The following is a 26,882-nucleotide window of genomic DNA, read 5'->3' on the forward strand; positions in this document are numbered from 1 at the left end:
CAGGGATTCCTGAAGTCTGAGAAAATGTACTGAATTTTATGCGATCTATACAGTATTGAATACTGGAATACAGTAGATTGATTTTTCAGCTACAGTACCACAAAATAACAGACCAACTCTGCTGCCCTCTTTTTAACAAATGAGACACCACAAACAAGACCAATTATTAATAATTTAATATGTTTAAAATCTGCACCTCTCAGGCTTTAAAGATAGGAATTGCGGAAAGGAGGAGGCTTCTTTTGCTTTCTGAGAACAAAAATATGGTAGGGAATCTCATCGGCGCTTCTCGGAACTCTGCAGTTTCATTATTTACCGCAGAGATCGACAAAACGTGCCACAGATTTACTACCACTGCTGGGGGAAAAAAAAAGCTCCTCAGTAAAGCTTTATCGTGACAATAAATGAATTTGGTCGACACTTGTAAACTGTAGATCATGCAGTTCAATTGTGTAACTCAAAACTTTCACAGGTCGGCGTCAATGTCCCCTTTGCGATCCCGTAGCTGATTAAGGTATCCCAGCAGCCCTCCTTCCATAGCAACTGGAATGCTTGCATTAGCAACAAAGTGTCCCTCGCGGTTCGGGGGCTGAGTGAAGTAGCTACTGGAGACCTAACATTGACTTACTGTATGAAGGGCGGCAGAGTAAAGCTAGCTGTTGCAATGCATAACGTGAGGCAGGCATAATTTGTGGGGGTTTATTGAACAGATTTCAACGTAGGAGAGTCTTTGGCGCGATGCCGGCTTCGGAAAACGGGGTGACAAGAAGCACAGGTGTGGGGGGCGCCTCTAAGGTGGTCAGCGAGAAATCGGGAGCCCCGGTTGTACGACATGTCATCACTGACAGCGATCTGGGAACGCCTGAGGTAAAGTTGGATGCACATCTTCGATTATTTCTTATGAAGAGGAAAAGCATGCTAACCACATTAAGAAGGGCATCCCTGGCCATTAAATGCGTTAGTGTAGTGCAAATCTAAACATGTTCACACCTTCTGTTATTGTCATTACTGTTATGTAAATTATGTAATTGATTATAATATAATTTGCTTCAATTATACAGTTATCTATGATATAATTGTATCAACTTTTTAGTTAAACATGCTTAAAATGTCTTTGTAAACATAGAATGCCTGTGACAGCAGTTAGTAGGTCGAAACTAAAGATCAAGTCACATCGCGTAAAACAGATTAATAATACAAACAATAAGAACAATATACTAAAAATCTGCTATATTATATATTTACGTACATATGATTATAATATATGATCCACTATTTTGTAACTGAATACTTTTCAATATACCGCTGTCAGGGAATTGAATGATCAGAAAATCCTGTTGATGTAAGTTGAAATTGATTTTTTTTTGTATATAGGGCTCTTCTATGAAGCCTGTAGAGCTCAGTCAAGTGATCAAACTTATAGAGGATCCATTTGCCGTAAGTATTTCACAAAATTAAGAATGTAATACATTTAGAAAAGGCATGTCTCAGTGATAAGTAATTAAGGTTTGTATGATAAACAAGATGTTATGGAACATAAAGACCTTGTAGCCTAGGGTGCTCGTTGCTGTTTTATAATAAGGGTTGGTTTGAGCATCCAAAAGCATCCTATGTCTACCCCATGCGGCAAAACCCTTTCTCACTGCATGCATGTGAATAGTTCCTGTATACAAAACTCGTGCTATAGAAGAAATGACCATATTTAAACATGGAACATGAAGCAGAGGGCACTAATGGAAACTGTGAAAATAGATTTGCAGCATAACTGAGAGGAGGAGGTACAGTACTTCTTCACCCAAAGGGTTGTTGAAGTATCAAACAACTTACATGCTGCTGAAGCTGATCTTCCAAAAAATTGTTGGTTTTTATTCTTGGATCAATTATCTACTAACCAACAAACAAGCTAGCTAGACCAAATGGTCTTTCTTATGTTTGTAACATGCCACACTTTTTATGTTCTTATTTTTACATCACCTAATGGAACGCCAGAAACAAAGACAAAGTAACATCAGTTCTGGACAGATCAAGTCTTGCTGTTTTGCCTCCAATTTAAGCATTTCATCTGCTGTGTAATTTTAACAGCATCTAGGAAATCTGAACTATCAAAAGTTACACATACACTGTATGTATGTATGATACAGTATGTGATTTAGTGCTGAAGTAGGAAACAAGGGAGAAGTCTGGACGGTTCACCAGAATTTTCCTCTCCCGGGATAAGCAGTAAATGAAATCTGGGCATTGTGTACTTTCTTTTGAAGCCATGTTGTGTTTTGTTTTTCAGAGTACGTTGAAGGAAAGACATCTTTTTGTTCTGAAGAAAGTGGTGAAAAGATACCAAAATGGTTTTGTATCCTTTATCTGTATTATCTGTTTAATAGAATTTTCATTTAATGGAATAGCTCTTTGTATATTGATCATAGAGTGATAAGAATGAGTGTTAGATATGATTATTCATGAACCAACAAAGGTTTGACCAATAATAGTTTGTACATTTATGGTGTCTTTGACCAGAGGGATGCTATAGTTAGATTTTTTTAGAAAAATATAACTGAAAGTTTTTTTTCAGCAATTTTGATCCATAAGGTAAGGATTGGTAAGGATTGAGATAAGGATTGATCTCAATGTTTTGTTTGTATCATCAGGAAATGTATTTGAACCGGTTTATGTCAACTTCAAACAGTGTTCTCATTAAATCAGTATTGATTTTTTGGGGATTACAACATTATTAAGCACTATTAAGCACCCTTCTTACCTCCATATGCTGGTGTACAACTGTATCAGTTTTTAAATCCCAAACCCAAGACATATCTTTTATATGTCTTTTTTTGCTTAATGAAAGTATGTTGAGATGTGTTTTGTCTGGCAGTCCTGTCCTGGCAGTCCAACAACAATAATTAGAGTATAAGGTATTGTAAAATTATGAATATATTCAAATTTATTTTTAATAATTCATCATCTAAATATTATATATATATTAGTTTTAAAAGGTTATTTTCATTCTTCAAATTATATTAATCTCAATAAACAAAGTAAAGACTTGAGGAATTATTTATACTGATTCCCTCTGTCAGTTGGCAAACCTGCCATTTCAACTTGCTTTTAGACATTCCTAGTATGTACTGTTTTTTATACTGCATTATCTAAAAAACAGACCTTCAAATAGCAATTAGAAAACTGAACTATTCAAGTCAGTGTCCCTCATCTCTATAACCCGCATCTTTTAATAAAAGTAGACAACCTGAGCAGATCAATGATTTATACGGTGCTGCATAAAGTGCATTGGGCAAAAGAGTATATACATTTCCTACATGTATATTCGAGCTAGAGTTTTCAAAATCTTTCTTCATAACACAATAATTTGAGGCCATTGTGCTTTGGGTGTTGACTTTATTCTGAAATTGCCAATTAATCAGTCTAAAATGAGAGTGTTAATATCTGTTGTTTTGAAAATACAGGGTTGTTAAGGACTGTTTAATGGCCAAATCCCCAGTCACCATAAGAACATACAGTACAGCCTCCCTGAATTCCCTAAACACCAATTAATTCTAGTATGGTTTGTTTCCAGCTTTATTCCCCCCTTGAGATCTGTTACCACAGTCAGACTGTTTTGCAGTAAGGGGGAATCCTGTAATTATTTTTTTAATTAAATTTGATGAGTTTGAAATGTATGTTTTACTATGTAATCCAATAGATGTCCTAGAAAGCCAGGTATATATTTACATTTAAGGAACTGAATCCTTGACTTTATTATCAACAGTCCTTTTAGGATGATTTTGCTGTTCTGTCTTTGAAGACACAACTGTTTCTATGTATATAAGTTCAAGATGTGAAAAACATTCTACTATTCCTACTATTAAGGTTAAGGTAGAGTCCTTACCAGAACCACAATGGCTCATCAGGCTAGAGCTCATCCTGGTTTCTGTAGTGTTAGGCAGACTAGAAAACACATGACATGACACCCCACTGGATAGGACACCAGTCCGGAGCAGAGATTACCCCCTAGCAATGCTTGTTTCCCACTAATACAGCTGGGTGGACTGGAGAAACAGGGCTAACGTGCAGTACCTCCCACAAGAGGTACAATCTGTGTCTACAGTGGGGACTTAAACTCAACCTGCCAATTACAAGTATGAAGAATTACTATGTCAATCTAATTCCCACAGTACTTGCATGTAAATAGCTTGTTTAGGAATTATTTGAACAATTTAAGTAGTTTTCTTTAACGCAAATATTTAACAGCTTCTTAAAGATTTGGTGCAGATATTTAAAATTCTAAATCTCTGTGCTGAAAAAGCTAAGGATCATCCAGAATACACTCAGATAATGTGTGGCTTACTTAAATTATGTAGGTAAGAAATCTTTTTTCTTAGACTGATACTTGCAAAAACTGTCTTATAAAATGGTTCCGTTTCATTGTAAATCCAGTAATGTTATGTTGAATAAGACTAATTCAGGCTATACTGTAGCTAAATGTTTTTATGTAATTGTTAATGTCTATGCTTGTATTAATTTGTGTTAGTTATCATACGTTTCAGCTTGCCATTCTTAAAAGAAAAGTCGACAGATGAGACAAACTATGCCCAGATTGTGAAAGAATCTATCTCTCAGATGGGTATGTTTTTTGAATGTGTAATATAGATATGTTTTTTGGAATATTTTTTTAAAAAAATGGGTGAGAAACTGATGTAATATCTTCTGCTTTTCCAGGTTATATGATGAGAGTCCCCATTGTCGAAGTTAGATTGCAGATCTGTGCCTCTATAATATCATTTTATAGTCCAAAAATGCCTAAAGACCATGTTGAAGGTATGAAGTTAATTAAAAAACAGTGCCATTTCACAAATTTCTGGAATTTGTATAAATGAAAATAAATTACATTATTAATAAAATAAGCATGTATAATTATTTATACATTTATTTTTTAAATATCATTTTGGAAATGAATGATTGTCATCTACAAGAAGCAACCAGAATACTTTGGTATATAGAATTGAATGTAAATCAAGGAACATTATGCTGAAGTGTATGAATCATACTGTAAAAGATCTTACATAGTGTAGGCTCACCCTAGGGTCTACATCATACTCAGCTGTGAAACAAGGACATGGGGTCACAAACAGAAAAATAAAAGGGATTAGGTTTTAGGCCTGAGAATGGTTGAGACAGTTGTTTGTATCAGGCCAAATTAATGGGCTCCTTCAAAAAGAAGCAGAACAGAATTTTAGATTCACAATGCTAATAAACTACAAAGCTTGCAAGGGTCCAGTTCTTTGTTTGGATTGCTTATTTTAGTGCTTTTTAATATTATTTTATTATTCATTGTGGATATTATGAAAATGAGCAAATATTATTATGTTTGCCCTCCAAAATCATTTCCTATCTGACACATTATCATTCTGACAGGTTTCCAACCCACCAGTCCAGCTTATAAGGTGCAGATGGCTGAGAAGAGTGGCATCGCTGAAACACTGGTACTGTCTATGGCTTTATTGGAAGGTCAACCTGAAGTGAGGCTGCAAGTTCTCCGAGCGTTGCAGATGCTTTCCCGCTCTTCAGGTTGGTCTGATTTTAGTGGACTAGGACCGCTGCTTCAGGCTATGGCTTCTCTGGCCAACCTACAAGCATGACTCATGCCTTATGCTTACTGCTTTTATAGCGTTCTCAACCATGCCAATGTAATCCCTTTAATTTATATTGATTTATTTGGCTGGCACTTTTATCCAACGTTACTTACATTTGCACTGATTTATACTACTGGGTATTTTACTGGAACAGTGCAGTATTAAGTACCTTGTTCAAGGTTACAACAGCAGCATCTCATCTCACCTGTGATTTGAACTCACAACCTTCCTGTTATCAGTCCAAAACGTACCACTGTGTTACCACTGCATGTCAAATACATATCATGTACTGTAAGCTTCCGTTTTAGAAAACCACATAATATGAACAACCTGCTTCTTTCTTTGCAGAAATGAACTGTAGCCTGATCCTCAAAGCTGGAGGTGCCAGTAAGATATGTTCTCAAATGAATGGCCATGACCCCTCAGGACAACTTCTGTTCCGTTCATCTGAAATATTGTGGAATCTGTTGGAAAATGGCTGCAAAGAAGAAGTTACATCTCAGCTAAGCAATCTGGATTGTATAATGTTGGTATTTTTTAACTGTAGATACTGTACAGTATTTTTAATGCAGGAGATAACTAGAAATAGGAATAAAATATAGATATAGAAACAGGAATAAAAGTGAAATATGGCTTTAGCATTTGATATTTTAGTGCACTGTCTTTGACATTTGTAAAAAGAAACCAAAAAAATAAGTCTGAAGGGCAGGATAGGATTCTTATTAGTTAATTCCAAAAAAGATATTTATTTTTAAAATAATGTTCCTCTTTAATACAAAAGGAGAACCTGCTAGTCCATGCAGATCATCTTGCTTTTATACATTTTACATGAATACATACTTTATTTATTGGCTGCTTTATTTATCAGTTGCTTAGAAAATCTTTGGGTGACTGAATCTGTATATCAATTTTTGTACACTCTGTATTTGGTGATAAAAAATCTCATTAGATTGATCTAGCTGTTTATAGCTTACACATACTGTAAATGATAGAAATAACATCCTATACAGATATTGTTCATCGTTCGGTATGAACAGGCTTTTTATATTTTTGTTTTTCAACTAGTATATTCTAGCAGAATTATGTGATGGTATACCTATCAAAACTCATTGGTCATTGGCACCTTGCATAAATATACCATAGTATGTTCAATTAATCATCCAAAAATTGTCTAAACACTTTTCATGTAATAGTAGTTTGATAAGCAGTTCAGCTCAGAGCCGATATGGTGAAGAAAAATGTTTTGTTCTGTATGTATGGGTTTGAAGCACTAGATGGTGCTATATCTTTTTCTTTATATATGTTTCGAAAATTGATTTAAAGTATACAAAATAATCAAGAGGAATTTGAGTTGGCATTTGTGAATATACTGTACAAATTTAATTTGCAATTCCAAACAGATTCTTATAAGAATCCACTTTACTAAATATTTTCCTGCAAAAATGACTGAAACACTAAAACTAAATACTGTAATGGTTTTAATTAACATTGCTTTGATTTTCCCTTCGTAGGGCTTTAAAAGATGCATTTTTGAATCAGCTTTTAAAAGGCTTCCGACAATATGACCTGCAGCTTCGAAATGATTTGCTAGTGATTATAACAGTAGTTGCAGAAAATCCTAAAGCTCCCATAATTGTAAGTAGTAAAAATTTGTTTTTACAATTTAGTTACATTGGATTATCAATTGAAAATGTGGTGAGAATAGTCACTAGGCTTGTGTGAAGCACAAAAGCTAATTTTTGATTTCAGTGTAAATGCTGTATGTTTTTTGATAACTTATCTTTTTTTAATTTTTTGTCAGGAAAGTGGATTTGCAAAGCAGCTCATATTATTTGCAACATTTCCTGAAAGTAAGTGTACTTAATAAAAGATGGTATTTCATTAACAATAACTCATTGTATTAATATTGACCAAAACATGGAAATGTAATACTAAGCACAACAAGTGATACATTTAATAAAAATGCACTAATATGTTAAATATCCTCCTGCAGAATTTATGTAATCTACCTTCTGTTTTTTCTTTTGAATTAAGATGTAAATAAGGCTTGTTTTTGTTTTTTCTAGTTAAGACTCACAACCCACTGGTCCGCAACCTGAAACTTTCTTTTAACAATGAAGACTTTGAAATGAAGAAGTTGTTTTTTAATGGAATTGCTGTCATGTCAAGGGATCTGTCTGCTGTGCAGGTATGTTTTAACAATACAAAGCTACACTATCATTGAGAACAGTGATATGTTCAGCAATATAATGACCTGTGTGAGCTGTATTAGTGAACGTCTCTGATGCATTTTCATCAACACACAGATATGTACACAAAAACGCATTGCTCACAAAACTTCAGAAGCAGATAACAAAAAATTCTGATCTCTTTTAGAGAGATTAGATTTCGAGCCATGGAGAATTTGACGTGACTTTCAAATAACAAAATTACCAAATCTGCAACACAGACTATTGTTACTGATTTGATTTTGTATTGTAAGATATATTGTAATACGTTTTAAATGTTTATTTATAAAATATACAATCAAAATCAACATTTAATGATTTTGGCAACCCAGTCTATGTCTACGTGGTTTGCCAGGAAGCTGTTTTCTCAGCAGTCCTACTCGTCCATGCTAAAATATAAATATTCTATCAAGTAATTTGGCAAGTACTTTGTGCACTCAGTTAATTTTTCTTCTTCTATACTTCCTTGCACACATTGCAAGCAAGGCTGCTTTGCTAATCATGTGACTTGCACTGAGTTCAGTAGTAAAACAGTAGTACAGGACAATACTTAACAATAGTACTCATTATCATCTATAGTAATTCTCTGCCTCCATTTGCCTTTTTTATCACAACTGAAGCAGCGTAGTACACTGTTTATCTCAAGGTGGCCTTTAGAGAGAGATGTTTATATTTGTCTCATATAGCTGTTCAAAGAGTGTAAAGTGCTCCTGGCCCTGTTCCACCACATCAAACTGAGTGAGAAGCCTGCAGCTTTGGAGTGGACTGCTGTCCAGCAGGAGGAGCTTCAGCTACAGGCCCTGGCTACACTGGCAACAGTTGCCCCTCTACTGCTAGATGATTACATGACCTGTCAAGGAAGTACTCGCTTGCTACTATTGCTAGAATGGTGTGTTAGTGAAGGTAATTTTTTATATTTATTTTGATGGTTAACTCAGAGTCCAGGAGCTTTGTACACTTACCATAGTTTGCATATTGTAATTGTTCTTTTTTTAATGAAATGATACCATTCTTATCTTGGATGCTTCTGGCAACATACAAGGAGTTAGTTGTGATAGTCATAACATTGATTCATTCCTTTACAGGAGTCAGCACTGTGGCATGACTGTTAATCTTGCTGCCTCACAGTTCTTGGACTCTGGGTTTGATCCTGGAATTGGGTGCCATGTCTCTGATGTGGGTCACTTGTTTCATTAACTTTCTTCAGTCCTGGAAGCAGTGATTATCAGCGGTTGTTGAAGTAATACAATTTGGAGTCCAAAGCACTTACACTTAATGGTCTTGAGTCTCAATTTGCATTTTGAGAATTGTAGATTGTAGAAGTATTCTATCCTTGACATAACAGATATGCTTCTTTACCCTAAAATAAAAATCTTTACCTGCATATTCTCAGTTGCATGCCATTTTATATATCTTCAAACAGATGGATACTTTGGACATGGCAACAGTTTCCATGGAAGTGGTGGGAAGGGTAGCAAAAAAGCCCAGATGCGATACTGCCTCAGACTTCTGAGAGCCATGACATCTCTGGGTGATGAGATGGCAAATCAGGACCTCTGTGATCAAGGAGTAATCAGCCAACTTGTGGGTGAGAAAAGCAGGTTATGACTACAGATAACATGTCTCTGCACTTAAATTGCATTTAATAAATGAAGACATACTGTACAGTCCAAACCGATATTTTTTGTGTCTAGATACCGCACAGTTTATAAATATGGCTGCTTATGTGCATCTTGTGTAAGTGTAAATTCCATGGGACATACTGCCATTAATTTCACTTTATGTTTACCCTCTTTAAGCATTCATTTAAGCCCAGGAATGCATTTAAGCATATGAATGTCCTCATTTGATTTTATACGGAGAAAGTTGTGAATGCTGATGTAAGAACAATGAGAAAGCTCTGTTCCAGCCCTTCAATTAATTTCCTCTTAGATCCATGTGTTCCCTCTAGTTTGTGTTACAGTGTTGATCCTGAGGAACTACGTTGGGTTGACTTTGTTGATTCCTTTGAGGATTTTGAGGGTTTGAATCAAGTCCCCCATTCTTTTGTATGTTTAAATTTTTAGCCTGCCCGAGTAGGACATTCCTTTTAGCCATGGAATGCAATAGGTCACTTTTCTCTGAGTTCATTCCAGAGCTGTAATATCTGGAGACTTTGTGCCTGTCAAAAAAATAACACTGATTACAGTTTATTCTGTGTTTCAGTACACATATATTATAGATTGACAGCTCTGTCTTTTTGTGTATGAAATAAAATAATTTATCGCTGCCTTTGGTGGATGTGGCTAAGGGAAAGCATCACCAAATTCTTCACAACAAGGTGAAGATTGTAATCAGTTGGCCTACAATATTAATTCATCTTAAAAATGTGGTTGCAAATCACAATAATAATTGGTTTTGCACTAAAGCAGATTACACAGCATATATTTCTCAGAAGGATAACAACCTATCACTTATAACTGCAACAGATTCACATAGTTATTATCAGGAAAATTATTAGGATTTTTTGTAGCAGATACACTGACAATTTATTGAACATACTGTAGGAAAAAGGAAATGACTTTGGAAAAATTGTTTTCTGATTAATGTTTTTTAAACCTTATTATTCTAAGAATAAACATGCAGGGTTCCTGAGTATAATATCCTGCCATTCTTGTAATCTTTATGTTTCCTTCAAGACAACTATTGTCTTAAAGCTAATTTTATAGTGCTGTAAACCTTAATGCATTCATGGAAATGTTTTGTAGGAATTCTGAAGAATATGGCAGATGCCACTGAAGAGGATGACGCATTAATAATAGAGATTAAGACAGACATGCTACTGATTCTCTCAACACTTTGTGAAAATGATATGCACAGAAAGGTAAAATTCGTAGTTATTTAAACTATATTTAGTTGGTGTGGCTAGATTTTGAAATGGAAGTTTTGCCTGCTTAAACGTGAAAATAATCTGAATGCATGTTTAGTATTTCTTTGAAGACTAAGTATGCTGAAGCTGAAATTTGACAGTTGTGGAATAAGGGGAGAGGTGAAAACAGTTCTGGTTTGGAGTTAAGAATATTTTAATTAAATTAAATTAATAATATGGATTAGACATTTATTCCGAATTTTTTGTGTGATATAATAATAATAATTGCTTACACTCATATAGCGCTTTCCTGGACACTCCACTCAAAGTGCTTTACAGGTAATGGGGACTCCCCTCCACCACCACCAATGTGCAGCCCCACCTGGATGATGCGACGGCAGCCATATAAATGTTTCTTTAATCAAATGGTATATTGCTAAGAGATATAAAAAGATTATGGAATTTAAATAGTTTATTTAAAGAGGATTTTATCACCTCAGGAATTATTTGGCTCTGATGGAGTGGAAATGACCACTCAGCTATTAAAGATGGACCCTACAAAGTTTCACTGTGGGCTTGGTCACAACAAGCTTATTCTTTCCACAGTGGATTGCATCTGGTGAGTTAACTCTCAAATAATGAAATAGCTATTGTTTATTTATTATTAGTAGCCTCATAATAATTATCTGTCTGTGCACAGAAAAGTAGGTTATATGTAAAATAAACAACAGGTAAATGCCAATGTAGTTATTTCTTAAATAATTTAACTTCTTTTCTAGTACGAAGTCTTACTTTGGAGGGCTCACTGTGTCTGTTTAATGCATACAAAGGTCTATAGCAAATATTGTTGCAGTCAGCCTTATGACAGTCACTTTTTTGACTGTTTTATGACCCTTTTTGTTAACACAGTCATACTAAGCATTTTAAAAAGAGAATTACAATAGGCTTGTGGAAATGTTTACATTTTGTTATACATTTTGGCGCTGTTAAAGTCAGTTTAATCATTTCCAGAATGAGAGGTGTTAAAACATAGGAAATCAGTTTTATTTCTACTTCTGTACGTGTAATTACATCATGCAATATTTTGAAGGTCTTGCATTGTGGGGTGCTATACCACAGAGGACTTGTTTTTAACAAAAGAAGGTATCTTTCTCCTGCTAGATTTGCTTCATGTAAGTTAAAATTTCTGTTTGTAATTTATTAAAAGTTTACTTATTCTGCTGCAAGGAGGAAAATGGGATGAATCCTTAGAATTATTCTAAGATAGTGCTTTTATTGTAACATACTTTAATGATCTATGATGATTATCAAAACATCCTGTAATGTTTTTCTGTTTCTGGATGTTCATGTTGTTAATAATCCTAATGATTACCTGCATGTCTTCAATCGATCAAGCTAGATTGTCAGTAAAATGATTACTAGCAGCATACGCTGTGAATGTACTAAATCTGACCAATTCCTGATTTTGCTCATTTGATAAATCCAGTCAAGTCCCAGAAATATGCAGAATGTGATCCTGGGGACATTGCTTGAGTTTTGCGATAATCCCAAGAGTATTTCACACATCAACACATGGCGGGGCGACAAGGACTTGACTGCCGCTGTGCTCCTGGTGCGTCTGTGGAGAACAGAGGAGAGTGAGCTGGGAGTGAGGCGGGATGAGCATGGAAGAATTGTAGGTAGGCTCTCCAAAATCAGGCGTGTGTTAGGATGTGAAAAAACATTCTGATTACAATGGTCATCAGAAATAAAAGTCAGTGCAAAACAGCTGAACATATTTTGTCACATTTTTGCCATATTTTATTTTTGTATAGCACTTATCACATCAGAGAATCCCAGGGCACTGCATAGGATAAAAAAAAAAACAAGCAGCCCAGCATTGGTTAAGGAACATGTTCATACAAAAAATATAATTCACAAAAAAAAAAGTTTTCAACTTGGACTTGGCTTGAAAAAGCTCAGAGTTTCAGCTTGCCTGAAGTTTGGTGCGATGGAATTCTATAAATGGAGAGTCTAACAACAAAAGGGTCTGCCTCCGAAAGTGAACTTCTCCATTTGTGAATGACTAAATTAATTACATGAAGGTAAACAGGAAGCAATCTACAACAGCAGAAAAACTGATTAAATGTCATTTTATTTCATATGATTCCTGTAAGTAGTGTGTAAATTCATCCTTTCTTTGATGTACATAAAAACATGTTGCTTTGGCATTTTGCTTGTACAATGTTAAGGAGCAACCAGTGTCAGATGAAAAGAGCTTCCAAATGATGGGTTGCTGAAGTGCTTTGAATGGGAAAATACTGGAGAACGGCACTAATGTGCTTTTCTGTACTTCAAAGAGAAGCTAAGTTGAGGGAAGAGGTTTACAGAAAGCAGAAAATAAATGAATACTACAGTACCTATACAAAGAGATTGTTGTTTTAATTAAGGTTGTTCTCCTGTAGGACAAGAATTTATTTTTTTAAATGGTCCAATTGCGCTTGATAAGATTTTAATTTATTTACAATCTTTGCAATATCATTTCCCATTCCAGGTTTAAGTACACAGCACAGAACCAGCTGTGTATGTTTAATGTATACTGTAGCTTTCTCACATGCCAACTAGTGGTTTCATGGTGAGAAAATCAATATACCACAACACCTTGGTCTACCATTGCTAACTACCATTTCTGTTTAATGCACTACCGCCCTGAAATGAGTTCTGGGAACTGTACTGTGGATGTTTTCTCTGTATTTACAGTCCACTGTATTTTGACAGCTGTAATCTGCTGTGAATCCTTGATTTAGTTTTTCACTTTTTCCCCGAAATGTATACATTTTTAAGTTACAATCAATTTATGAAAAAAATACTTACTTCTAGGTATAAACCACCCTGTATATTTTCTATGAAGTAGATTTCTTAAGTGTGTTTAGGGACCTAATAACACATTATGTATACAAGCCTTTTTTTCTGTTTTTCTACTAATGGTTTTTCAATTTATGAAATTTTAGACGCCAAGAAACCTTTACTCTGCTACTACCAAGAAGAGGAACAGGTTGTGCCTTTGTCTGCTAACAGGCCAAGTGCAGCAGTAATGGAAGTTTCTGAGAACATGAGAGCAAAAATTTATTCCGTGTTTTGCAAACTTGGTAAGTGAAATTATTTAGTACATGCAGTAAAATATTGTAATGGAGACCCCTGCTGGCCAGAGCGGACAGTGGCATGTGTGCCACTGCAATAAACGGTTTTTTAAAAAGCTGCTAACGGGGGATTTTACTATACTCTCCCTGTGGTGGCTGATTTCACCTTGATGCCTGTGTGAAATACCAGTGCACCCAAGATTCCCTACTCCTGTGGAATATATTCCTCCTAGTGGAGGAGATGAGTTAAAGAGATTCTTGTGTACTGGAGAAGCCAGTTATATATGAAAATGGGTACAAGGACATTATGTAAATACCAATGTCATCTTTATTCGGTGAACGTCATTGATTTAAATTTCTGCAGGAGTGGAAAATAAAACCACATCAAGCCCTCTGTCCATGATTATCACTGGAGTTATGTACAGCATAGTTTGATAACATTTATTCCATTTGTAGGTTTTGAAGATTTACCTGGATTAACTACAGGAGATTATGTCACCCTTGCTATCATCAGTAGATATCTTGATTTTAAGGTAAAATCTAATTGTTAATAAAGCACAATTTGAATTTTTAAAGCCACTGCTATTAATTTCAAACCTGTTTACCCCCGCGTTCAATAGGTTAAAATTACGAGTAGATGCAATTTAGTACATTTTAATGTTCTTACACATTCACAGCCACATTAATTTATTTTTATTTCTTTTTAATGCATAACTTATAGTGAAATTAGGATAGATATATTTTTAGTATTTTATAGTTGCACGTACATTCAGATAAAATACATTTACACTTTTTTTTTTGCTTTATACAAATCCTACATCTGCTCGGTCCACAAAACAAATGATATTGTGTAAGGGCGAGTTCCCGCAGGGATAACAGCATTCATCTGCCCAAGAAAACATCTTTTATTTATGGCGCATATTGAAGTGTACATTTCAGTTGCCTAAGCATCCCGTTATTTTTCCATTATTGATTGTACCCCAAATATAAACATAAAAACGACAGCAGCCATCATCCATGTCTTTTTCCGAATAAAACATTTTGTAAAATAATTCACAAAAAATATTTCCCAGTTTCACAATTTGAGTATTTAAGCAGTACAGTTATTGTTATTTGTTTTTCTAATATACTGTATAGGGATTTTTTTTAAACATTGTACATGCTGGTAACAGGTCGGAGAGGTCTGGAATGAAATCAGTAGAGAACTTGAGGTTGAAGGAGTGAGACCTGTCACACCAGACAAAGAGGCTTTGGAAACGATTGCAAAGTCTTCAGAAGACATGGCCAAGACAGTAGCTGCCCTGCAGACACACATGCTGGAGCACCAACAGCAGCAGGATCTTCTGGATGAGCAGCAGATGTATGCAGAGGTGAGAACCCAATTCATGGAGATGGGCCACTACACATTAAACCGAAAGTAGATTCCTGCACTTTCTCACATTCCAGTACTACTCCTTCACAGATTCGCTCCAACCGCAAGCAGCAAGACCTTGATGTAAAGTCATGGGAGGATTTTGTTGCGAAGACATCAAACCATGCAGTCCTGAAGGTAAATTGTTTCTTTTCAGGACCTACAAATCTTTGTGTCTGCTATTAGTTTCAACACAGCAGTGTATATTCAGAGTTTATTGTTTTTCAGTAGGTTACATCGTTTTAATAAATGGGCTACAAAGATATGAACAGATATGCGCTACATTGGTTAATTGCATCTAATCCTGACACAAAAATATATTTTTTAAACCGTGATGTTATCATGTTTCTAAAAATGTTCATACATGGTAAAATTCCATGGTAAAATGCCAGTGATTGTTGTAAATGAAAAAGGAACATTGCCAGAATGAATGCTTTATTTTTCACAACAGGCTATTAAGAACAGAATATAAAAGCTTCTGATTAATGTGTGCTTCTTAACTCCAGGCAAAAAAGTGAGCTGATTGCTCTGAAAATATAATACAAACCCCTAGGTAATTTTGTTGCCTTTTTTCTTCCCACCTTTAATTCCAAAGTTTATTCAGCATTGTCTTTTTTTACTCCTGATATTCTCTTTAACAGAATACAATTATTTATCAAATATACTGCTGCTGTATATAGTACATCACTGGCTTGTGCAAAAGGCTATCATCCATTTCAAAGTTGTTACCTGTATGGATTTCCTTTTTGATTTTTATGAGCTCACTCTCTTATTTAATTAGTTGTTTTAATTTTTCAGGTAATGTTTAAAAAATAATGAAGAAAGAAATCTTACGAAAAACAGGGGATACATATTTCAAGAATATCACAGTCCCTCAGTTGCTTCAGTACAAATATAACATGAAAGCATAAGCCTGTTTGTGAAGAAGTACGTATACAGTCCAAGTACAGACACCATCAAGCCTACCACTCACCCTAAAATCTCAGAACCTATTAAAAGCTGAGCACTTAGTGTAGGATTTTAATTGGGAAAATGCAAGAAGAACCTGACAGACAAAAAGTAGTGCTTTTTATTCTTTGAAATTTGTGAGTAGATCAAAGATTAGATTTACTGTAACCCTAGACAGGAGAGTCGTTTAAAAATCTACGGCAATAGCTTTTTTCAAAGTGGGAGACTGAAAGAATGTATATCATAGGAGATCAAATATAATATGCTTATATCCATATTTACTCTTTATAAGAGAGGGTATGTCTGGTGAAACAGGAAACAGGCAGCCACGACAAAAAGATTGCGAACAGAGTGGAAAATGCAGTATTTTACAAAATAACATTGTTCGTTCTTATTGCAGGTCGCAAAACAGCTTCAAGAGAAATTCATCGAGTCCTCTAAGCTCAAGATAAAACATCAGGATGCCATTTTCCACCCAACACAGATTACTGGTTTACAAACAACAGTAAGTAAAGGCAGTATTGAAAAACTCTGATACTGTATACTGTATGTGGGAATGTCTAAGGAACTACTTAAACCATAAGGATGGCTGAAGGTTTTCTTTTTATATCTAAATCTAATCTAATAAGCTGAACTTGAAGTTTGCAATATCCATTCAGAATGTGTCCCTATCCTAACTCAACATTTCTGGTAACAAAGCAGGATGATGAAGCTATGCCTGGGGTATGAAAAGCACCTAGGAATACCTAAGCTTTACAGAAAAAGCAGTCTTTCATAATAAACTACATTGAACTATGCTGAAACGTGCATCCCCAGACTATTATACAGAAATATATTATTAGGGTATGCAACTAGTTTAATACTCCATGATACTCCTAAAATAACTAAATAAATCACACAATGTAGTACACCCAAAGAGTGACTCAGTGAAATAAGTCAGTGTACAGTTAGACAACTCCTTATGCAATATTTATTTAAATACACGTTGCTTTTTAAACTACATCTATTAAATCTATTTTCTAGCTCCCAATCTGGAGTTATGACTGAATATGTTGTTTTTAAAGACTTTAAATGTTGTTAGAAACACAGCCTACTTGTACGATATCACATCACAGTATCACAGATATCACATCACAAACATGCCTCTTTGTGATCACTCAAAATGTTTTGGTCAGATGTTGCATCCTCTGAAATTTGTATTTATGTGTGTGTAGGATACAGTATTAAGAGCACATTATAGCAAACATGTTAGTCTACATGTTAACAGCAAAAAGTGCTGTGTTGATCTGCCTCCTAGAATTTCTGTGGACGTTTGGTGACAGTGGATAGCACTCCTACACACCTGACTGGGGGACCATTAGCAAAGACCGACCTCGCACTGGAACGCGCCTCGATCAGAGGAGGAGCCTTACAGAAAACCAAAGCTGCAAAAGAACTTAGTTACAGATAGGTTCTGTACATGTAAATTAATGAAATACTCTAAAACTTATCACATCCTTTTTCTCAGGGGTCTACAATCGAGCAACTCTTTTTTAATCTAATTTCCTCGTTTGTGTAACAACCCATTGAAACTGTTAGCTCTGTGATGATCAGCCTTCATCTGCTTTCTCTAGAGAGAAATCTGTTTTTCTGCTCAGTGGTCCATATTAGACTAATGCTTGCTTGTGGTTCATATTTAAGCACTTTGACTTGTTACCGTAGCTGCAAAAAATGAAAAGACTAGCAAAAACTATACTAACACAGACATTTTTGTATGAAAATGTGATTTGATATGAAGGAGCTGTTTGAGTTTGGCACCAATAAAGTAATAAAATAAAGACATTCCTCTTACTAATCAATAAGATGTTGATTGTTTTAAATTATGTATTCAATTTTAATCATGTTGTTTATTTGAAAACTTTTCTATAGGTAAGAGGAACTACTTTTCTTCAACAAAAATGTTTTAAGGCTTCTTGACAGCAAGAATATGGTTTAAACGTCTTTAGTACTTCTTCATGATTCTTATGTCTGTTTCTTTCACATCTGGAATGCCATATGACATTGTTTATTCTATTCTTAGCAATTTTAATTACAAGAATTATCCTTTCAGTTGCACAATTTGTTATATCATGTAAGGCACAGATGCACAATATACAGTATGGCCCGCAGACCAGGTGTGGCCCATCAGTCAGTTTATCCCAGCCCCTGAAGATATGTTTGGGAAATGTTCAGCACCACCCAGAAGAAAAGAATTGATCTTGAACATAGGAAAGTTAAATTTAGAATGTACTAAGAAATACTTCTTTTCTGACCTGGGGCCTGTACATTCTTTAATTGCCTGAAGTCTGTTGCTGTGCTGTATGTAATGTACAGTATGTTACCATTACAAGGCAAATAATGGTAATTGCAAAGAATTAGTGGGTGAAATGTGAACTAAAAAGACAGAATCTTTGAACACACAATGTCATGGAAAACATAGTGTTTTTGTTTGAAGCATGCAATTGCTTTTGATGCAAATATCCAATGTTGTATAGCAGATGCCAAACATCTCTTTAAAAGCATCAGTCTCTCAATAACATGCATGCAGCACCATATTTCTGGTATGACATCTACTTCTTACAAACGTAAAAAAAACCACTAAGACTTTTATATTTCTCTGCTGCTCTGGATGAGAGCATGTCAATTTATTTGTAGAGTAAGAGAAACATTCCAAATGCATGAAGGGCTTATATCTCGTGTCACTATGTGGTAGAATCACCGGAACAGGTGATTTATTAAATGCCTTCAGGAAAACTCTTAAAAGACTAACGTTTGCGGTAAGATAAATTGGTGGCTATAACTACAGGTGGTGCTCAATATATGTTAAGAGAGACAAGTGGCTTTATTGGTCACTTAAAGAGGCACGTCGGAGATTGGGCTGCTTTACTAAAACAATATCATTGCAATGTCCACTGGAGGCTTTGTGTGGGAAGTATTAAACATTAAAATAAATAATGGACTTACTGTACAGTAGCTGTTTCATCAGTGAACTTCATTTGTGCTCATTCTCTTAATCACTGGGAATTCAAAGCTTTTTGAAGGAGCATCAGTGCTGTAATGGTGATGTCCTTTTGCACATTGATGACAGCTGGTTAAGGCAGGGAAACATTTTGAAGAAATTATCTGCCCTGCAAAATGAACTCCATTCCTTTCTAAGTGAAAAGAAGGAATGGATCTGTGAAGGGAAGATAGCACCTTTGCGTTTTTGACAGACGTACCTTGAATTGAAACTTGAAATTACAGGGGAGCAAAAGACTCATTTTGATTTTTTGAGGCAGTGGATGCAATTTGAAGAGAAACTAAAGGTATTTGTAAGGTCGGTTTATATTTTCAGAATGGCATATTCGCTTATTACATTTGTTTTGAAGAAAAGAATGCTGTTCGAGAGCCTTCTTGAAACTAAACAACATCTGAGAACAAGAATGACTGATGATCACCTGCTTCCAGCACTGCTCAGAGTGACTACCACCTCACTGGAGCCCGACATCCTTCACCTGGTGTAAGACAAGCACTGCAACATCTCACACTGACTTATTTCAATTCTTATTTTTATTTTTGCTGGTTTTTTCACTAATTGCACAACATCTGAGAACAAATGTGAGTACAAATAACCAGCTAGTATAATTACTTTATATATATATAATACACTACACCACAGTGAGTCTGTCCTGGGAATTATTTTTGTTAATTTTTCAAAGGTAGGATTATAATTTCAAAATGGCATATTCACTTACTACATTCGTTCTGAAGAAACATTCAGTGACTTCCCACAAAAATAGAGAGTTTCAAGTTAAAAAATCTTGAAAGAGGTATACATACAGTACATTCAAAGCTGTTCATTTCTAAAAAAAACATCCAGTGAGGTATTTTGAGAAGGGTTAAAACACTGGTGCTTAGTATTAATGGTTCCTAGAAATAAAACAAATGAATACAAAACCTGGTTTTGATCAGATATAAGGATGGGTCATTTATCTGGAGAATTAACATGTTACTGTAAGGATTGATGAGCAAAAATATGTATAGCTTTTTTTACTACTTAATGCAAAATCTTTCATACTATTATTTCTCACAAACGAAGCATCAGCTATATCTTACGAACAGGATTAAAAGTCTCTGGAGAAAGAAGGTAAAATTCAGATTAAAGTCTTCCTGAACATTTTAGAAGTTCCATTTAACAAGTTTAAAAAAACTTTCATCAATGCCATTAGGTGCATAAATCATAAAGCACTACCTTGACTAGACAGAAACACCCTTCAGTGTCCCTGCTAAAAGCATTAACAGTAATATATACACCATCTTCCTGTCAATCAGGAGAAGGATCCCTATTTTATTTTGAGGGCAAGAGGCAGCAATAATACTGTAATGTTTATTTTGCAAAATCTGTGAACATCAGGAGATTGGAGATGTGTCTCCCAAAGTAGAGCAATTTGAACTTTTTTACGGTGCAAAGACTTTAAATGTTGGGCTGTTGTGATGGGTGAAATCAAGCTGTACATGTTCTGAGATAAAACCATTGTAAACTGTCAGAAAATACCAGCACAGCAGTGAGGGAATGTTTTCTCAGAGAAATATATCAGTAAATGTGGTGTGAGATAGAAGAAAGTAATTAGAAGGAACAACTAGAAATTCACTATTAATGCTTATATGTTTTTAGGACAATAAAGAATACAGATTTTGGATATTGATTAAATGCTTTTGGCACCATTTAGATTTATTAATATAATAATTTATGGCTGATCATGATATATTTAAATTACTTTGAACATCGCTTGTGCATTAAATCACTTAATTAGTCAGAGTTGATTGGGCACAGATGATGAGATGATTTAAGCTGTTGAATGTCAAGCCTGCTGAAAATCAAGAAAGAAAAACACAGAAAGGGTTTATGAAAGAATATGCTCTGTTTATCGAGAGAACAACACCTTGGTGCTACTGGTATTCTGGACCCTCGATTAAATCACCTCAGGTGAAATTCGCCAGGAGTGGAGCCAAGTCCTGTTTAAAAAATGAATCAAAATATTATGTAGACCACCCTAACGTAGGCATCAGTGAGTGTGGAACAGATGTGCAGAATGATACCAGACATAGCACTAATTGTTGTGTAGAACAGGCCACTTGATGAGTCCAAGTGTAATGATTTGGGCAAATGTATCTGGTCCAAACTATACCAGTAGTGATTAATAGCAATTTGACAGTGATGTATTTGGCAATGCATTGTTCAGGTCCTGGGTGTCCCTTATTGCCCCTTATGAAGGCTCTTCCTGCTGTAATTACATTGCAACAAGACTGCGCACATCATCTTACTACTTGTCTAACAAGTCTTCCAAGACTATGACAGTAATACCATGTTGTATGTTGAAAGTGTCAGAAGAAGTGAGTGGACATGCTACAAAAAACATTTTCCCATCTTCCCAATGATATCTTTATGAATTTCTTGCAATTATATGCGATCTTTCTTTTGATAGTATATTTCCAATAGGCAGCAACAGATAACATGATTGTATAAAAAAGGAAGCGAGGTAAAAAAAAACATGTTCACTCAACCCATACAAGTACAAAGGTGATTTCCCCAAAGTGTTCGAAAACCAAATTCACTGTAAGGAATATGAACAAGGAAAAAAAACATTCTTGCAAAACCGATGAGCTCAGAGACTCAGCAGTGCACACTCACTGGTAGTCATTTTGGGGGAAAAAATTCTGTACAAAATTAATAACATTCTTTCACTCAACACTTTATAGGAGGCCAAAAATACACAAATTAGAAAATCTATGGTAATCACTTTGTTATCGGTTGGCCATTTGCATTTCGCAAAACAGTTTGATTTATATGTACTCCTGTCTTGGTTGATTAACCATATTTTCTTATTGTATTAATAGAATTATATCTTTGACTTCATACTTGTACATTGCAGACTGTTCTGACTGATTTGAAGATTTGTAGAACATCAAATGTTCTGTGATTTTATTGATCTAGTTTTTAATTATCAAAGTAAACTTAAATCACCCAATCCCTACAGTTTACACTTTTGTGTCTCACCTTTTCTTAGGAAATCTGATATTATATACAGTACGTGCACATCACTTTCCCCTTAGCCAAGCTCCAGAAACCTTTATAACACCTTTTCCTGCTTGGTCAATGGCCTTGGAATATGTTATAAGTCGTAATACTCCGAACATTTAGATGCAAATATTTAATTATTTTATTTGAACTGTTGCTCATTATTTGATTTTTTATCCTTTTACTCTAGCCTTTGTGTTTCCCAAATGTTTCTTTGCTGGATTCTGTGCCCCTTAATCCTAGTTTAAATGCTTATGGACCTTTCTGTACTGTATATTCTTGCTCCAAGTCAGTTTCAATCTCTCTCTTTTAAATGTAATTTGTCTTTTCTGAATAGGTATTCCTTGAAAATATAAGTAAGGTTATAAAAAGAGAGGCCATTCAGCCTATCCGTATTATTTGTTAATAGCTAACTGATCTGAGAATTTCAGTCAGTCGGATTTGGAAAGAAAGCAGGTGAAGGCTTTGTCAACATTGCTGGCTCCCACAGCCCCTGATATAAAGACGTACCTGTACTCTGCTCTTGGTTTCCTTATGACAGAATGGATTCCAGGGGTCAAGAAAGCTTAAACCCGTCTTGGGTACAGCCATACGCTGTAGTGCTGTATTAAGTTCAAGCAGTCTCTCAGAGAAGACAACTGATTTGGCCCTGGTCTTGATCTTTCTTTCAAGATATTTGAAACGACTCCGCAAGGACTGCGGACTTTCGTCCCAGATGTCATTAGTGACTGCTGCTTCCTTCTTTTTTTGGTTTATTGGGATGCATGGTTTTGGAGCTTTTAATGTTACTGCTGTCTTCATTTTGTTTCCTAGAGTGTTCCAAACCTCTGAATGAGGCAAAACAGTTTAAGGTTGAGGTAAGTGGAAACACGAGTGGTACTGTATGACTACTTTGGCTCAGCTGATATGGTCTTCCTTTTTTTTGAGAATTGATAATTGGTTGACAGTATTTAGGTGTACAATATAACTGGACATGCTGTGCTACATTAATAAAAAATAATATTACTTTCTTTATTTGAGTCTTCCCTCTACACATAAATACTCCAAATACCAGGAGTTATAGGACAGATTAAAAAAGGTATAAAATTCTATATAAATACTTATTTAACCTGTTCTCATCTAAAGTCTTATTTTGAGATTTTATGTGTATAACTAACTAAACATCCAAGGGATTTTAAAGGCAACTTTAAAAAATACAGTTATAAAAAGTAACATTTTCTTTTGCTTTTATTAATAAAATAAAACAGCAGCATTGTTTTCTTAATTTATAATACATATTAAGAGAAACATGTATGGACAAATAGGGACACTAACAAAATCGGATGTTTTACTTTGAACTGTGGTACACATTTCTTAAAAAATCACTTGAATCTACATTACAATGGTTAAATTAAAGTATAGAAAGTTTGAATTCTATCAAATAAATCTGTCTACAATAATTGTGCTGCATTGTTTTTATACTGCTAGATTTCCTGAGAAATGTGGTCTCTCTCTCAAAAACAGAAAAGTTGATTTCTCTTAGAGAAATATATCACATTTACAAAAGTATGAGCATTTGAATTGAATGATATTATATGGTCTAAAAATCTAACATAAGTGCTTCATACTAAATTAATGAAAAATCAAGTAAACAGTTATGAATAGCGACCATTTTTAAATATATTGCAGTCTTCCTCAGATTTATATTTACACTGATAATTGTTTTAATTCTTCCTTCTTTAGAACAGATGATTTCCACCAATGCTTTTCAAATCTGTTAAGAACGAAAAAAGAGAATTAATTTCCAATATATTCCGCCTTTTCAGCAATTATCTCAACACAATTTCCTATCTTGTCAGTGACATCATCTTCATCTTTAAGAAAATACTACAATTCAATGGCTGTTTCAAATTAAACACCACATCCTTTTTTAAATTATAAACCATAATTTGCATTATTGCAAGAATGACAATATGTGTAAATTAATGTAATATTTTTAAACATAATATTGTTTCCACTTTATTTTAAAAAATAACTTGCAGTCATCCTTTCTCATTACTAGCAGAATTGTGCACCAAATAGTGGTTGTTTGTGGTTGCTGACAATTTACTAAATAATAATTATAATAGCAGCATATACTGTACATAGTGTTTTTGCTAATACTAATAATATTATACTAAAAATACTAATTATTAGTTGCAATATTATATGTCAGTGAACAATGTAACACTGTTCAAACAGTTAGAATGCTGTTCAGGAGAAATGAAAAGGTACTTACTTTCAGTAAAGTTCTCTGTATACTTTGTGGTGTATTTCTTTGATATAATATACCTCCGACCTAATCCATGGGCCCTTGATAAAGTACAGTCCACATAGATGTTCCAGAAAAGCTGTGCCAGATCTTCAAAGAGGGTATTATTCTTTGGGTAATCAGACAACTTCAGGTAAATCATAAAGTCCCAAAAGTCACTGACAGTATCTCCAACTTTCAGCTTCTTTATCTCCATAACAGCAATTGAAGAAGAGTCCCAGCACTCTGGGACAATCGTACCCAGGATCACTGGGTCATTGCTTTGACCTTCTTGATGAATTTTCAAAAACGCTGGCTTGGCAGAGGCAGAGGCTACTGCAAACATCAGCATGCAAACCAGCTGGAGGTACCACCGGCTGCTGAGGGATTTCATCGTGCACGGATGAACACCCTGGAGACAGGAAGGAGACAGGACACCCATCAGTACCTGGATTTAAACCAAGTGCAAAAAAAATATCCTTACAATTCTTCCCAGGCTTCCCTTAATTTTGTGGAAGAAACGTACAGGAGTGCCAATTTAAAATGCCATGCCATTGAATCAGAGAGTCATCATTCTGGTGCTTGTGTACCTATTCCAGGTCAAAATCTTGTGAGGAGTAAAGAGAACGGTACCAGACTACGAATCCTTAAATGCAATGTACAGGTCGGATCAAACGGTTGACATTGAAATAGTGTGCTTTCAGCACGTCTTTTCCTCTATCGAGACTGCACTCATTTATTATCATTTTTTCTCTCTCTGATCCCTCTTTTACGTTTTGCCATTAAACAGAAACTGGAGAATTCAATCTCCTGGGTGTGACAGTTGGCAAGATCAATTTATGCTCTGGAAGGCGATACTAAGTAGTACCACTTGTACTGTAGCTTATGCCAGTGTAAAAAAAAACAGACTTTTATTTGAACATAGATTTAGTCTCAAAATTAACTTTTGATTGCTGATCGACATCCTATCGACTTTTTTTTAAATGAATACGCCGGATTTATCACACTAAAAAAGTTTAAAGAATATTAGCCCCACGGGAAATAAATAAACGATGTTAAAAGATAAAAACGTCAATTATTGTATATTTTCTCTGAATATTCAACAGGTACTGTACTGTACACAACTATATAACGATTTCCTTTCCGAAAAAAAAGTGAGGCTACTGTAGAATTAAGCGTTTAGAATTAAGCGTGATTTTCATATCCCGATTTTTATTTGGAGTTTCTTTTCGTTTGCATTCTTTTTCATTGATTGAAAACCTATACATTACTTATGGGATATGCAATGTCTGTTACAATCAGCTATCAACTATTTTAATAGGTTTATGCAGAATAAAGTTTGGACAGGCAATAGAGAAATACACTTACAATAAAGGTATGCGTCTTCTGCAGTAAATGGAACAAACAGATCCTTAAAATCTTATGCGGCATAAAAGTTATATGCAATCCCGTTACACCTGGACTTGAAGAAGGAGCAGCTGCTGGATAGTACACCGGTATGTGCAATTCCTTCATGCCTGTGTATCTTTATACAGAGGGTCACCGCCCACATTTTAGCGTCATGAAAATGAGCAACAGGCTTGTGGAAGGCGTTACAGTAACTGAAGGGCAGCACTACTGAAGCGCAGACATTCAAACTAAAGAAATCGTGTTGCTGCCGGTGCTTGTCTGTGTTTCCATGAAATATAATTTTAAAAATGTCTAACCCTTCCTTTATTAAGAATTGTGAAATAAAAATCCACAGATGCGTTTCAGCTGGTCGATACCTTTACGTGGAGGTTATAAAGATTTGTGTGAAAGGTGTCTAGGGATATATATATATATCATTTTAATTTACGGGTTAAAACTGGAAAACTCAAAAGAATGCAGAAGGCGAATATTGTGGAAATTGTATAACTGACTCCTTTCGTGATCCTATCACGAAAAACGAATCCAAAAAAGCTGACGATTAAACATAAGTGCGTAACGTACATCACTGAAAAGCAGTGATACTTTACATTAACCAAAATGTAATAAAACACAAATCACCACCAACAAATGGAAAATTCTGACAGGTTACAACTCCAGGCAAAAACATAGATCCGAGTTAGAGACTTTTGACCACATTACTATAAGTCAAAATTTGATTTGGTAATAATAGCTACACTATTGATAAGAAATATTTGAAATTTTAGAAACCATTAGTGCAATTATAACGTAAAACTTATTAACAAAACACTCAATGCAGCGCCTTGTCCCTAAAGTTTACAGATTCTCCTAAACATTACATTTTACTGAACCACTATTGGTTGCAGCGGTGATTGGCGGTACTGAGCTCCTATAGTTGGCCGGGTGTATCAACAACCTCCTCGCTTCCTGTTTC

At 35.1% G+C, this 26,882-nt stretch overlaps 1 protein-coding gene across 1 annotated transcript; it reads left to right on the plus strand.

Moving 5' to 3' along the window:
- The first annotated feature begins 738 nt into the window (after positions 1-738).
- On the plus strand, positions 739-17,691 carry cfap69 (cilia and flagella associated protein 69). The gene is made up of 23 exons (XM_088929046.1): positions 739-867; positions 1,375-1,437; positions 2,282-2,347; positions 4,240-4,349; positions 4,536-4,612; positions 4,708-4,806; positions 5,404-5,556; positions 5,970-6,147; positions 7,133-7,256; positions 7,423-7,471; positions 7,688-7,809; positions 8,536-8,752; positions 9,273-9,437; positions 10,597-10,712; positions 11,198-11,316; positions 11,788-11,869; positions 12,184-12,376; positions 13,688-13,825; positions 14,273-14,349; positions 14,989-15,186; positions 15,279-15,365; positions 16,576-16,680; positions 17,473-17,691. The coding sequence occupies exons 1-23, from the start codon at positions 739-741 to the stop codon at positions 17,623-17,625; spliced, it is 2,820 nt and encodes a 939-aa protein (XP_088785172.1). The 3' UTR covers positions 17,626-17,691.
- The last annotated feature ends 9,191 nt before the right edge of the window (positions 17,692-26,882 follow it).

The sequence above is a fragment of the Atractosteus spatula genome, chromosome 12, assembly GCF_055471065.1.
Source record: "Atractosteus spatula isolate fAtrSpa1 chromosome 12, fAtrSpa1.hap1, whole genome shotgun sequence".
NCBI lineage: Eukaryota > Metazoa > Chordata > Actinopteri > Semionotiformes > Lepisosteidae > Atractosteus > Atractosteus spatula.